Below are 16227 nucleotides of genomic sequence, written 5' to 3'. Positions count from 1 at the left end.
GACAGTTACTAATCTACAGAATTTAAGACAGAGGAGGTTAATTTTGATAATCACTAAGTAGCCAGTGTTACAGTAACTAATGAGCATCAATCAGATTTGGTGAATTATCAGCATTATACTAAAGGTGTTGTGGCAGATCTGCCAGTCAGGACAAATAAGTAAGAAAATCATCGTATCTTTCTTGGGAGAAGTATCTTCAGTCTAGGTAGACAAAGCTGCAAAGTCTGTTAATATCTTGTTCGGTAATTCTCCAGCATTTTTCTAGCATTATTAATTAATAAAAAGAACTATCAAGATAAAGTGATTAAGTTGCAAGAAAGAGTGTGTTAATGTAAACAAGGCAACTGTATCCACAGTAGCAAAGAAAGGCTTACTACAGGTATCTACCATGGCACCTAGGCAAGACTCCTCATGAGTCCATCTATGGCTTTATTCCTCTTTACCATGGCACTGGTGAGGGGGATTTCTGACTCCTTCACCTAAAGAGAATCAAATAGTAAAGCAAACACCTGCTCTAGAGACATAAATGAGTGCAATCATATCACAGCACTCAATGGCATGATAGGTATCTAACCTAATATATTCCACATTTCTGGGATAGCTTTCCTCACATATCAGACAGTACTTCCCTTGCGACCTTTAAAATCAGTCAGGATGACTGGATGGGAGATCACAAATTTTTACCTGGGTTACATAGGAAAAATGTACTTATTATGATGTTGTTAGTCTCCCCATCAATACTAGGTGATGTGGCTGATCTTCTTATTGGTCTCCTTGACTACAAGCTTAGTAAGAACCCATAAACAGCACTGCTATACTGATGTGCTTTCATAAACTGTTAACAAGTTAACATTTCTAGAAAAGAAGACATAAGCAATGAGTTCTGTTTGCATAGAGAATTTTCCTCCAGTTTTTAACACCTATAAAGGAAGAACCTTTCTTTATACTCGTTACAAGAGTTGTTGTTTTGATGCAGTATTTGACATTACATTTCATACACTATTTTTCAGCTTTCTACTTCTTCTTTTCAAGGAATTACACTGGCTTGTATTTAGTCATTTAAAAAAGTGCGCTACTTTTAAGTTTTGCCCTTGGAACAATGGGGAGCCACTTAGTTTTTGTTAACAGCATTGTGCTGATGTCAGTTTCTGGGTACTCAAGTGATTAAACATCAGAATTAATTTTGCACTAGTTTAAATTTTTCTTATTTTTTAGATAATGGTCCTGTCTGGACTGGACAGGCATATCCAAATATTGGCAGTGTTTGGACAATTGATAGCATACTGATAGTAAAATCAGTGGAAGGTCATGGCATGGTTGAGACATACCTCTAAGCATATGAAGGTTTACATGGATTAATTTCATTTCTTTTAGGTGTTTTTATATCATATTTCCTTATCCATTACAAGTTTTGTATCGATCCCAAAGACAGTAGACATGGCTTGCTTAACTTGACTTTTAAACCAAGTTTATAAAGTTTTGACAAAGATAGGCAAGGTTTGTCAGCTTTGTTAAGATTTCAGGGACAGAATGGCTGGAGGCTGAGATGACAGTGTTAGGTGCATCCAATAACTTTTGAATGCTAGCTATACAAAAGCTGAGGTAGTTAATGAATATGGTAAATAAAAGTGGAATGCGTATTTTGAGACCCCCTGCATTATCTGGCACGTGGTGTGGAAATTGCTGGGCTTCACTACTCATCAAGTTCCGTTTTACAAGAAGGTAGGGGACATTGAATTACAAGTGGGTGTAGCATGCATAGCACCCAAACAGAGATTGAGTCAAAAGCTTTAGTAAGATTGATGGGAACTTCACCAGTTTTTCAGTACTATCCATCACCTTTAGATTGGTATCTTTAAGGAGAAATAGCACTGTGCCCTTTTTAGAAATAATGCTTGTTTTCACTGAATAAGCCGCATGGTCTAGCATGAGCCATATACCGATTACATAATACCTTTCCAGTAGTTTGGCCAGTGGGGAACTCAGTAAGATTCGTCTATAGAATCTGACATCTGATTTAGGGCCCAGTTTTGGTAATGAAATAACTGTGTGCACTTTGGTAAAGGTCTGGGAATACATCTTTATCCACAGAGACATGTGTTATGTGTCTTATTGGAACTAACATTAAAGGTGGTGAATGCCCTCATATATTTTGGCTATATACCACTAGATCTTGTTGTACTAATAAATTATTATTATTATTATTATATATCCTTTAGTCACTGAGTAATTCTGGAAAGGCCAACTTCATGAATGGAAAATATATACTAAATCAATGTATTGCCTCGACTCAGCAGTCTTAACTTTAGTCAGGTCCTGATCCTGGACTGTTGGATTAAATTGCTATGCAAAGTAATGTGCAAAAAGGTCTTTCCATTTTTTATGTCCTATTATAGTTTCATCAGTCCCCTGGAAGGAAATAGTATGTCACCTTTTTTGCCTTTCAGGTATTTAATTTCTTTCCAGAAACAGTTTCTGTTTTCACTAAAGAAAGCTGATTTTGTTTTGGGTAAGATGATTTTCCTTTGTCTACTTTTTTCACATAGAAAGTTAAAGGAAGACTTTAGAAAAGAAAATATTTCCATTTCAGCCAAGTAAAATCTCAAAGAACAAATATGTTACAGTCTCCTGTTACTATGTAGAAGAGAAAGTCTAAAAATTTACTTTCAGTTTCACTTATTAGAGTGTAACCCAAGATAATCTACATTTCAGACTGTCCACTGTAAAGTGATGAAAAGCTGTGATGATGTCTGTACTCGACAATAATCTGACAAAGGATACAGTTGGATAACACTGCTACTCTTCTCCACCAGTGTGATCTGGGTCAGAACGGCATATCACAGAGTAACCTGCTTATGGCAGTGTAAGACCAAAAGTGTTATCCATCCCAGTAATAGGAATGCAAGCCAGGACCACTAGACTTAAGTGCATTAATTTTAAATGTACTACTGCAAAAAAATCACTAGATTTATGTACTTTAAAATACAGTTATTTTTATTTTATTTTCAGAACAGTGCTCCCAGAATGACTGAATAAATGATGACATGTTTATACTTCATCATGTAACTAAAGTCCTCAAAGACAAAATAAACCATTCAAATGTAAGAACATCTAATACATTCTATCATGCCAAGATGCTTAAATTTCATTGCAAATTAGAAACAGGCTGAGTATTTCCATATACGGCTCCTGACACACAATCCTCGTGTTATGAATATACTTCAGAATACATATTTTAATCATGATGAAAAATATAGGCATTACTTAGATTTCTGATTAATTAATTTACATTCACTTGCTCTTGCCATGACTAGTTGAATATCTTAAGTTTCATTTTGTGGTTAAAACATGAATTAATTACATATACTTGCTACTGTCATGAATACATTGATATCATAAGAGATTTCATGGTCAGAACACAAATTATACAAAACTGTATCCATTCCAGTCAATAGAGAATGATTTCAAAACTCTTAATATAGCCGTAATATATAATTTTGGTAAAGTTGTGTTGGAACCCAGCCACTGGGGATGCACAAGCCAGTGCATTTCTTTGTGCCGGTCCTAAGCCCGGATAAATGGAGAGGGTTGCGTCAGGAAGGGCATCTGGCATAAAACTTCGCCAAATCATTTCATGCAATCACCAGTAAATATTTCCATACCGGATCGGTCAAGGCTTGGGTTAACAACGACCGCCACCAGTACTGTTAGCCAACAGGGTGCTGGCGGAAATTGGGCTACTGTTGGCCGAAAGAGGAGAAGAGGCGGAAGGCATGGCTGAAGGCAGGAAGAGAGGAGAAAGGCTAGCAATGTGATAGTGAGGGTTGGAACTTTGAATGTTGGCAGTATGACTGGTATAGGGAGAGAGCTAGCTGATATGATGGACAGAAGGAAGGTGGATATATTGTGTGTGCAAGAGACCAGATGGAAGGGGAGTAAGGCTAGGTGTATCGGAGGTGGGTTCAAATAGTTTTATCATGGTGTGGATGGGAGGAGAAATGGCGTAGGAGTTATTCTGAAGGAACAGTATGCGAAGAGTGTTTTGGAGGTGAAAAGAGTGCCGGATAGAGTGATGTTTATGAAGCTGGAAATTGATGGTGTAATGATGAATGTTGTTAGTGCATATGCTCCACAAGTTGGGTGTGCAATGGATGAGAAAGAACATTTTTGGAGTGAATTGGATGAAGTGGTGATGACTGTACCTAAGGGTGAGAGTGTGGTGATTGGAGCAGATTTCAATGGGCATGTTGGTGAAGGGAACAGAGGGGATGAGGAAGTGATGGGCAGGTATGGTGTTAAACAAAAGAATGCAGAAGGTCAGATGGTAGTGGATTTTGCTAAAAGGATGGATATGGCTGTGGTGAATACGTATTTTAACAAGAGGGAGGAGCATAGGGTGACATACAAGAGTGGAGGAAGATGCACACAGGTGGATTATATCTTATGTAGGAGGGCCAGTTTGAAGGAGATTGGAGACTGTAAAGTGGTGACTGGAGAAAGTGTAGTTAGGCAGCATAGGATGGTGGTTTGTAGGATGACGTTGGTGATCAAGAAGAGGAGGAGGAGTGTGAGGGCAGCACCAAGGATCAAATGGTGGAAATTGAAAAAGGGCAATTGTGAGATGGAGTTCAGGGATGAATTAAGACAGGCACTGGGTGGCAGTGAAGAGTTACCAAATAGCTGGGTAACTACAGCAGAGCTAGTAAGGGAGATGGCTAGAAAGGTGCTTGGTATCACATCGGGACAGAGGAAGGACAACAAGGAGACATGGTGGTAGAATGAGGAAGTACAGAAGAATATACAGGCAAAGAGGTTGGCAAAGAAGAAGTGGGATTGTCAGAGAGATGAAGAAAGTAGACAGGAGTACAAGGAGATGAGGTGCATGGCAAAGAGAGAGGTGGCGAAGGCTAAGGATAAGGCATATGAAGAGTTGTATGAAAGGTTGGACACCAAGGAGGGAGAAAAGGACCTGTACCAATTGGCTAGACAGAGGGACTGAGCTTGGAAAGATGTGCAGCAAGTAAAGGTGATAAAGGATAATGAGGGTAACATACTCACAAGCGAGGAGAGTGTGTTGAGGAGATAGAAAGAGTACTTTGAGGGGTTGATGAATGGAGAGAATGAGAGGGACAGAAGGTTGGATGATGTAGGGATAGTGAATCATGAAGTACAATGGATTAGCAAGGAGGAAGTAAGGATAGCTATAAAGAGAATGAAGAATGGAAAGGCTGTTGGCCCAGATGACATACCTGTGGAAGCATGGATGTGCTTAGGTGAAATGGCAGTGGAGTTTTTAACCAGATTGTTTAATGAAATCTTAGAAAGTGAGAGGATGTCTGAGGAATGGAGAAAAAGTGTTTTGGTACCGATTCTTAAGAATAAGGGTGATGTGCAGAGCTGTAGTAACTACAGAGGAATTAAATTGATCAGTCACAGCATGAAGTTATGGGAAAGAGTAGTGGAAGCTAGGTTAAGAAGGGACGTGATGATTAGTGAACAGCAGTATGGTTTCATGCTGGGAAAGAGCACTACAGATGCAATGTTTGCTCTGAGAGTGTTGATGGAGAAGTACAGAGAATGTCAGAAGGAGTTGCATTGTGTTTTTGTAGACTTAGAGAAAGCATATGACAGGGTGCCTAGAGAAGAGTTGTGGTATTATATGAGGAAGTCAGGAGTGCCAGAGAAGTATGTAAGAGTGGTACAGGATGTGTACGAGGGTAGTGTGACAGCGGTGAGGTCTGCAGTGGGAGTGATGGATGCGTTTAAGGTGGAGGTGGGGTTACATCAAGGATCAGCTCTGATCCCTTTCTTATTTGCAATGATGATGGGCAGGTTGACAGACGAGATCAGACAGGAGTCCCCATGGACTATGATGTTTGCAGATGACATTGTGATCTGTAGTGAGAGTAGGGAACAGGTGGAGGACACCCTGGAGAGATGGAGATATGCTCTAGAGAGAAGAGGAATTAAGGTCAGCAGGACTAAGACAGAATATATGTGTGTGAATGAGAGGGAGGATAGAGGAATGGTGAGGATGCAAGGAGTAGAGGTGGCGAAGGTGGATGAGTTTAAATACTTGGAGTCAATAGTTCAGAGTAATGGTGAGTGTGGAAGAGAGGTGAAGAAGAGAGTACAGGCAGGATGGAGTGGGTGGAGAAGAGTGTCAAGAGTGATTTGTGACAGACGAGTACCTGTAAGAGTGAAAGGGAAGGTCTACAAGAGGGTAGTGAGACCAGCTATGTTATATGGGTTGGAGACAGTGGCATTGACAAAAGGCAGGAGTTTGAGCTGGATGTGGCAGAGTTAAAGATGTTAAGATTTGCACTGGGTGTGACGAGGATGGACAGGATTAGGAATAAGTATATTAGAGGGTCAGCCCAGGTTGGAAGGTTTGGAGACAAAGCCAGAGAGGCAAGATTACATTGGTTTGGACATGTGCTGAGGAGGGATGCTGAGTATATTGGGAAAAAGATGCTAAGGATGAAGCTACCAGGTAACAGGAAAAGAGGAAGGCCTAAGATAAGGTTTATGGATGTGGGGAGAGAGGACATGCAGGTGGTTGGTGTGACAGAGCAAGATGCAGAGGACAGGAATAAATGGAAATAGGTGATCCGCTGTGGCGACCCCTAACGGGAACAGCCAAAAGAAGATGATGATGATGATGATGGTAAAGTTGTGTTGGAGGGAAGTCTTCTAGCTTATCAGTGGGAGTGGTAAGCATTAGGTAGCCTATCTACCACAAGAGGTGTGGTTCCTGGCCCAGAAATTGTAGCTACTAGCCGTTTTGGCAGTTTTTTCCCATCTCTTTTAACTTTCTAGTTTAAAAGCCGCACTTGCGCTGTTTCCCACCTTTCCTGTTACTAGCCTAGTCCAGATACAGAGTTGCTGTACCCAGGACTGTTGGTAAGCTTCTAAGCCTTGCATGCCTTTCTGTGTTGGAGGGAAGCCTTCTAGCTTATCAGTGGGAGTGGTAAGCACTAGGTAGCCTATCTACCACAAGAGGAGTGGTTCTGGCCCAGCAATTGTAGTTTACTGGCCGTTTGGGCAGTTTTTTCCATCTCTCTCAACTTTCTGGTTTTAAAGCCCATGTTTGCGCTTGATCCCCACCTTTCCCATAACTAGTCTAGTCAAGGTACAGATTTGGTGTATCCAGGACTGTTTGTAAGCTTCTGAGCCCCCCAAGCCTTTGTGTTGGAGTGCAGCCTTCTAGCTTATCAATGGGAGTGGTAAGTACTAGGTGTCCTGCCTACCACAAGAGGAGTGGTTCTTGGCCCAGGAATTGTAGTTTATTGATCATTCAGGAAGTTGTCCATCTCTTTCAACTTTCTGGTTTAAAAGACCACATCTGCACTTGTTTCCCATCTTTCCTGTAACTAACCTACTGGAAAGCACTAGAAAGCCTTAAACTGATACAAGCCTTCTAGCTTAAAAGAGAGACTTTGGAGTGATTGAGTATCAGTTTTCTGTATTTTCTTGCTGTACTTAACTGTTTTCTGCCAAAAGCTGATTTTTCCAGCACTTATTGTGATTTAAAAGCTTGTTTTTTTCACATATTGTACTTATCTGACTGCCTGAATTTTTAAAAAGTTGTTTTTAGCTTAAATAAATTGTTTAACTATTGTAGGCTACACACTAAAGTGCGATAGCCTTTTCTGATCGCTTGTAGTCATTTAAAACTGTTTTAAGTGTACTTTTTACTGTTTTTGCCTTATCTTTTCAAAAAAAAAAAATTCTTGTTTCCTATCTTTCTAAGCTAGTATAGTCCAGTTTTCAGGCTAGTGCTGAATTCAGGGCTGTGTTACAAGTTTCTGAGTTGCCCAAACCTTACTTGGATAGAGGGAAGTTTCTCTGCTCACCTGTGAGAGAGGGGAACTTTGAGCAGCCATATGTCCTTGGAGGAGTGGTTCCAGCCCAGAAGTTAGTAGTTTAAAAACCGCGTTTGCACAGTTTTGTGCGCCGGGCAGCACCGGTTAGCTAGGGTTAAATTATTCCCGGCTCCGCTAACTCTCCTCTTCAGTTTTTCACTTGAAGCTAGTCCAACTGTCAACCTAAGCAGTCAAAAAGCATCCTACAGTCCAGCATTTGCTCAGACCTAATAGCAAGCAATAATATACTCTGACACTTGACTGCCCAGCAGGGCAAGGCTCTTTATCCACCCCTCACCAACCAAGCGACTAAGCAGCTCACTCTACTATTCAGGCATGACCAAAGGACAACTTCAGGTGTACTCTCCAGTTTAGCTGGTGAATCTGGGTATCCTGAGGCAATGTTACAACTGCCTCATGTACACAGACAGCCCTCTCCTCCTACCACAAAATGCTAACATATGTGAGAGATGCAATTATACAGCCAAAGTGGAGCCTAGGGTCTCTTCACCCAAGACTGAAGCAGACAGTCATGAGGAGAAGGTTAACACCACACCTCCAGCTTCACATAGACCTACTAAATCAGCACTGGCAAAAAATACACATAAATGCACAAAATCATACTTGAGGCTCTAAATAAAAACCGCCAAAGCATCAGACAGCTCCAAAGCAGACACCCACAAAACCTGCACCTCCCGTCACACTCCAGACAACACATAAAACATAAAATCAATGTGCTGCACCATCACAGCCCTTAAGGCGAAATAACATACCTAACACACTAGTAATAGGTGACTAATAGGCACACTGACGCCCCACTCACTAAGCTGGACAAGGAGAAGGTTACTGTTAGCTGCCTGTCAGAAGCCAGAATCCCCCACATAACACAAGCACTCAGGTCACTCCAGAACATGTACAAATATGACTCTGTCATTGTTCATGTTGGTGTGAATGACCTGAGATGTACCTCCCTGGACTACATGAAAAGAGACATGGAAGAGCTCTCTGATCATGTAGCCCAGACGGGTATGACCCTGACCCTGAGTAGCATCCTGCCCTCACCAAGAATGATACCTCAGTATAAAGAAAAAATGATAAATTTCAACAATTGGCTAAGCTTCTGGTGTCATTCAAAGGGGATCCAGTGTCTGTCAGCCTGGGATGACATGCTCGACAAGCCGCATTGCTTCGCAAGAGATGGCTTGTACCTGTCACCCCTTGGCTTTTGAATACTGTCCAAGGCTCTTGCTGCCCCCATAGTGCCTTTTTTAGGCAAGGCTCAAAATTCAAACCCACCACCGTAAACAGCACAAGTAAAAAAATGAGGGTTATGCTACTCAACGCCAGGAGTTTAAATCTCAAAATGCATGCGCTTGAAGCACTCCTAAGTATGGAGAACATTGACATCTGTGCAGTAACTGAAACGTGGTTCAAGGCTCCAGAGAGCATTCCAGCACTACTGGGCTACAACACATGCCACACATTTCGGAAACAGAACATGGACCGAAACACAAAAGGAGGGGGTGTATCCATATTCATCAAGGATACTCACACCTCCAGGTTAGTGGCGCATCATGATACCTCTGAGATCATCCATGTGCAACTAACATCGGGCAAATCTGCAATGCAAATTGTGGCCTGCTACAGATCACCCTCCACGACCCAGGACCACCACTCCACCTTTCTGGAGACATTGGAAAACATGAAGGTCCTACCGAACACTCTAATATTGGGAGATTTCAATTACCCTACCATTAACTGGAAAAACTACTTGAGTACAAACTCCCAGGCTCAGCGCTTCCTGGAATTTATCAACTCAAATGCCCTGGATCAGCTGGTAAACTCCCCTACCAGAGGCCACAACATATTGGACCTGGCCATCACCAACATGGGCGACAGGTGTTCTGTACCCGAGGTCAAACAGTCACTGGTTAGAGCAGACCATAAACTAATCACCCTGGATGTCCACACCCCACCACCACCCCCAACCAAGGAAACCACAGTGAAAAATGTTTCTAAAGCAAACTTCACCTTACTTAAGGCAGAGGTGGTAAGTTTCACAGCCCCCACACTAAAAGATAACACTGCCCAAGATGCAGAATCCTTTACAATTGCACTCTATGAGCACCTACAAGGATGCATAGATCGTGCCATCCCTAGCAAGACCAAGACTCACTCCTCTAAGAGAAGGAAACCAGTCTGGTGGACCCCTGCCATAAACAGGTTATACAACAGAAGGAGGAAACTAGTTCAGAAAAAAAGCAAATCCCAAGAAGGAAAGACATCCCTGATCAGTATCAGTAAGAAACTAAGGTCCCTCATAAAATCATCCAAGGCTAACTTTAAAAGAAAAATAGCCAAGGATTCAAAAGATAACCACAAAACCTTCTTTAGCTATGTCAAGAATCTAAGTGGCAACTCGCAGATATGCTCTGAGCTAGTGCAAAATAGCACAAAATATACTGATCCCACTGATATTGCCAACATCCTGGCAGATAGATTCAGTGCAAACTTCACCTCCCTCTCACTTTCAAAAGGGCCCACAACAATACTGGAAAAGTGTAGTGTCCCGGAAATCACAGAAGTACAGGTGAAAACAGCCCTTTCAAAAGCCAAAAACACAGCATCAGTGGGGCCAGATGGTGTCCCAGGCTGCGTCTTGCATGAACTACAGAACGAACTAACCCCCCACCTAAGCACGCTGTTCAACCTCATCCTCTCCACAGGCTACGTGCCCATAGAATGGTGCACAGCAACTGTTATTCCACTCCACAAAGGAGGGGCCACAACTGACCCTGGTAACTATTGCCCCATAAGCCTGACTAGCCTGGTCTGCAAGGCTATGGAACGCATCATAATGGAACTCATTAACAAAGACATTGGGAACTTCCAAACACTTGAGCCGACCCAGTTCGGCTTTGTTAAGGGCAGATCATGCCTACTAAACCTGGTTGACTTCTTTGAGACAGGCACCAAGGCCATAGACAAGGGAAAGGTGGTTCACACAGCCTACCTTGATCTTGCCAAGGCGTTTGACACCATTCCTCACTTGGGTATTATAGAAAAACTCACCAGCCTTAACATAAACCCCTACGTCACAAGATGGGTTGCCAACTGGCTTACAGACAGAACTCACACGGTAAGAATAGTGGGCTCCAGGTCTGATTCTAAACCAGTCACAAGTGGTGTCCTGCAAGGCTCAGTTCTGGGACCCCTACTGTTTTGCATATATTTCTCAGAAGTACAGGCAAACACAGGAGGACTATGGCTAACCAAGTTCACCGATGACTGCAAACTGGGAGCCATAATTGACTCTCTGGCTGACACGGACATCCTTCAAAAAGGTCTTACTGAGACAGACACCTAGTGTCAAAGTCATGGCCTCAAGCTAAATGCAAAAAATGCATAGTCATCCCATTTGGGAAAAACAAAACACTCACGAATTACCACATAGGTGGCAGCTCCCTTAATACATAAGAGGTAATAAGAGATCTGGGGACCCAGGCAGATAGTAATCTCTCCTTTGACAATCATATTGTCAAAGTAGTTAGGAAACCCTTCTATGTGGCCCATCTAATTACTAAGAAATAAAGAGGTTATAGTGCCCCTCTACTCGTCACTCATCAGACCCATCATAGAGTACAATGCCCCATTTGGGATGTACCTCACAAGACACTTCCAACAGCTAGAAAGACCACAAAAGCACCTCACCAAGAGGATTACTGGCCTCAAACAAATGTCCTATGCAGCCTGACTGAAAAAACTCCGGCCGTACTCAGTGGCATATCGCTTACTCAGAGGTGCTCTCTGCCTGACTTACAAAGCCAAGTTCAACTCAGAATTGATGGACACGCTACACCTAAAGAAATCCAAGTCACTGCGAGCCACGCACTCTAGTGAGCTAAACCTTGCCACAACAATAAATAGAACATGCTGGAGGAATAGATTCCTGTCACAGAGACTCCCCATGCTTTGGAACAAGATTCCTAACTACATTAGGCAGAGCCCCTCACTAACACTCTTCAAGAGAAGCCTTGATGAGTGGATGGGTAACAGAAAATACACCCCTGGGATCACTTCATTGGCTCTGCTTGACAGAGGCTCAGTTAATTAATCAATGGGGCAGCGAAAGCCGACACACTCTGGCTAGGCTTAAAAATGCCCTCGGGCAGATAGCCTAGTACCTACCTATAAACCTATGAACATTGCATTACTCTTAGCATCTGCTGAGATAGACTTTGTGTATATAAAGCAAAAAAAAAGTAATTATTTAGTGTGCATCTTAAAACATCAATAAATTCATCCATAAATGTATTCAGACATATAATTATGTAACTAAATGTAACATACACATGCAGTGAAAATTACTTCCGAAAACCCACCCATTGTTGTGGTCAATACACTTGCCACCATGATGACATGGCCAGCTGGCACACTCGTCAATGTTTATTTCACAGAAATTTCCATGAAATCCTGATGTACAAAGGCAGAGATAGCTGTTGTGAGAATCCTGGCAGGTGGCACCATTGAGGCAAGGTTCTGACTGGCACTCATCGGTCTCCAGTTCACAGCTGATACCTAGGAAATAGATATTAAATAATCAGTCATCAATCAGAACAGCAGAAATAACTAAATTTACTTATGGATGGCACAACTTAGTTAGATTTCTATTCTGAAAATATTACTTCTTTTTGTCAGACTTGGCTGACTATTTTAAATACTTACAGACATAAAGTTATTATTTTCTTGTTTAACTATTGGTTGCTCATCATAGATGATTAGAATAAAGAAAATAATTAATCAAAGTGCTTTTTTAATCAAAATATATTCATGGTTCAACAAATAATGCAAACTGGCCCCAGCAGAATTTCAAGCAGTGAAGAAAGACATCCATTTCACTAGTATGCCTGAAAAAACACAAGGAAATTTTCAGCTGGTGCTCTCCAAGAAGTTACGCTGGAATTGTTGAAATAAACAGGGTCTGAAATCATTGGTTTTGTAAGTGGCAACAACTGGGATCCTTAAAACTATGAATTTCTTTATGAATTGAAAAAAGTCATCATTCCTTACTTTCAAAGCCACCTGACAAAGCAAACACAGGGATTGTTTAACCTATCTGCAATTTTTCAATAAAAAGTCCATCCTTAAATACAGAAGTCCTCATTTTCTTTGATGCAGTCTTCATTACATCCCGTGTCATTAAGTTTAACTTATTATAAGAGTTCATCAGCGTACCATCCGTTTGATGGAGATATCACTTTGCATTGACTGAATGGCTTCTTAGGCATTGTACAGCTACAGAGGAAAGGAAGCAACCAGTTCAACATGGTACTGATTCTTCTCTTGCTCCATAGTTATTTGACCTTGGAGTTAATATAGTAGTACAGCAGTGGAAGACACAGCTTTCCTGATGAGGTGCAGCGTGCAAGTCCCCTGCAAAATGTCAATATGCCTTATGTGTTGAGTTGTTTTTACTTATCATGTCTTCTAGGTTGTTGTGACTTTTTAAATGCATGTGGTGAGAGCTAGCTCTCATTCTTTTGTGTTTTCATAGCACATGAGCAGTAGGGGTGTTGTATTTGATGAGGCTTGCTTTTTTTCATTATACATTGCTAGCAAATTACTAAACTCTCAACTTGGTAATGCCTTAGTTAATATATCATTATACTCCTAAGTTAGTTAGTACATACACCATAAAGTAGCCCTATGTATGATTTTGCTCCAGTTTTAGGTTTGAAATAAAGCTACACACCATTATAAAACTAGTATAGCATACTTTTTCAAAGTACACTGTAACTCTAGGTTAGTAATAGTAAGTAGGCCCTACAAAAACCCACCTTTAAGTATCCTGTATATGGTAAATATCTCATGAAGTGTAAGAGTTGAAATATGCTTACTGTTAGCATCTATGAGAGCTGAAAATTTATGCAAATGTACAGAAAAAACTCTCAGCAGCTAACATATCAAGTAGTCATGTTTCTGTATTTATGAAGATACATGCCGAGCTTCATAACAGTTAATCCTACTGAAGTGTAATAGAAGAATGCAAGACCAGAAAATCTCAGACACATAATCAAGTGGCTGACCTATACCAAACTTCTCCAATGTTTCTATGAGATGACACTGCTCATGTGTCTAATGGATTGCATTAATAGCTCAAGGATACAGGTGCTCATATCAAAAACAAGCAATACAAACTTGGCTGCACATTGATCAACAGCCTAATTCACCTCTCTTAGTGGGAAAACAGAAGCTGAGAAATAAGAGCCAGTGATATTGTCAGCTTGAGTAAAGTTAATTTACTGTCTAGTAAGTGAACTGCCGGGATACCAACAAAGAAGAAATCTAGAGAACCTGAAAGAAAATCAACCAGAAAATGTGAAAAGAAAAAATTAGCTGGGGAGAATCTTGCTATTCAGCAAAAGGCAGTTCAAGCTTCAGATGTGGTACAACAGATAGTTTCCACTAATTTAGAGGAAAAATAAATTAAATGTGCTCAGAGGTGATTAAAATAAATGACACACTGAGAGAATATATCAACTCAAATAACAATTGACTGGAAAAAAACTAGAAGAAACTTTAGCTAGCTATTAAAATATACTGATAAAACTGAAAAAAATCAGAACTTGAAATGAAGAAAAGGCTGGCTGAGTATGAATTTTCTCAAGAAGAGCTGTTTGATAAAATGGTAGAGTTAGAAGACAGACAACACAGGGAAAAACTGAGATTTTCTGCTGTACTAGAGAAAATTGACAGAACATACTGTATTAATTTTATGAAAACACATACAACTGGACTGATATTCCATAGCAGGATTTATTAATTGAAAGAGCACATTGAGTGTATGTTCTAAACTTTGCTATAAGAAAGGAGACAAGACCAGTATTAGTAGAGATGCAGTCATACCAGCAAAAAGATATATCCAGACAAAACTGTGGCAGAAGGGAAAAGTATAAAAGAGTGGAGAGAGCAGAGTGCTTGTAGAAAGATTATTGACTGTATACCAGGCAGAAGAGAAGAAAATTTATTCCAGCAATCAGGGAATGTTGAGAGGCAGGTGTAAGATTAAAGCTGCTGTAGCCAGCTGTCCTCAGAATATTTTTTTCCTGGAGGATCAGACATTTCTGATGTAGAATAAGGTTAAAAGGAAATAAGAAAGTTTAGCCAACATAAAAGTGAATCAACAAATAGAAGTGGACTCTGCTTTTCATTCTTCTGACAATAAAGCTCGTAGAGAGACTTTACCAATGAAACAGTTTCTGATGTTCCAAAGGAAAATGCTTGAGACACAGAAAAAAGCACAGGAGTTACCTTAAAGAATTGGGAGTACCTTGGACTTGAATGTGAGTCTGGTGTTGGAAGATGGAGATGAACAGGAAGAAGACCAGCAACCTGAAATTAGTGAATAAATGGGATACTACGAAACATCAGTAGCATTTGTGAGATAAGGCTTTGCAAGAAAAAGTGGCTGTGAAAGACTGAAATTTTGTTGACTTTGTTAAAGTTGTGGGTGGACTATAGAGGATATACTCCACTTCATGTAATTAATATTTAAAAGACACTAGTAAGAAAAATAGTAACTGTAAGCAAAACATTTTTATTAACATTTGCTTGAAATATTCCATGATCTAAACTGCATGTTGTATAGTAAAACCATTTTGTATCGTGAGTGATCAGGGGGTATTTTAAATGTTTGGAAAGTCTTCACTGACTGTTGTATGTGTTAAATATAGTTAACATATAAACTAGAACTGCTAATTGCAGCTTGATTTTTCCCCAACCCTCTTCCCCTTTATCCTATTGTGGTTTTAAAAGGCTGTGTCTCTCACTTCCACCCTTTATCATGATTTTACTTCCAAGTCCCTTCCTTTGCTCTTTCATTGATATTGTTTGTTGTGTAAGGAATTTATATTCTTTTATTACCTATCACTTTAGGAGACCCCTGTTATAACCCAATCCTTAAACTGCATTAGCCCACCCTAATACAGGACTGGACAACATTGATATGCAATCTTCAAATGTTTCTGTAGCTAGCTTTGTAGGTATGGGCATTCTAAAATAATGTAGCAATTGTCTCTTGTTCTCAGACAACAACTTAATCCTTAAAGAAACTAACATAGAATGTGAGAGATGTAAATTCACAGCTTCCTTGGAGGCAAAAATCTTGCTTACAAATGAGGTTGTGAAGAACACACACAATATGTCCTTCACACATACCGCTCATCACACACATAAATCTTATTATGCTGAGGCACTTAAAAGAAACCTTCCCAAATCTCAAAGACTTCCTAAGCCATCTAAAGGCAATTTCTTTCCTCAACAATCATTAAAGCACACACCAAAAGCAGTACCAAACACCACA

General features: G+C 40.5%; 1 protein-coding gene across 1 annotated transcript in view; it reads right to left on the bottom strand.

The window, feature by feature from the left end:
• The window catches only part of CRB1 (crumbs cell polarity complex component 1), an 856806-nt gene that overhangs the window by 481614 nt on the left and 358965 nt on the right, over nt 1-16227 (bottom strand). Inside the window, exon 3 of the mRNA XM_044080246.1 lies at nt 12248-12443. Within this exon, the coding sequence (XP_043936181.1) occupies nt 12248-12443 (196 nt within the window). The remainder of the gene's footprint in view (nt 1-12247; nt 12444-16227) is intronic.

Source organism: Protopterus annectens, chromosome 8.part0 (assembly GCF_019279795.1).
Source record: "Protopterus annectens isolate FY-2018-M chromosome 8.part0, PAN1.0, whole genome shotgun sequence".
Taxonomy (NCBI): Eukaryota; Metazoa; Chordata; order Ceratodontiformes; family Protopteridae; genus Protopterus; species Protopterus annectens.
The sequence above is the reverse complement of the archived record's forward strand: the minus strand, read 5'-3'. Positions and strand labels throughout refer to the sequence as shown.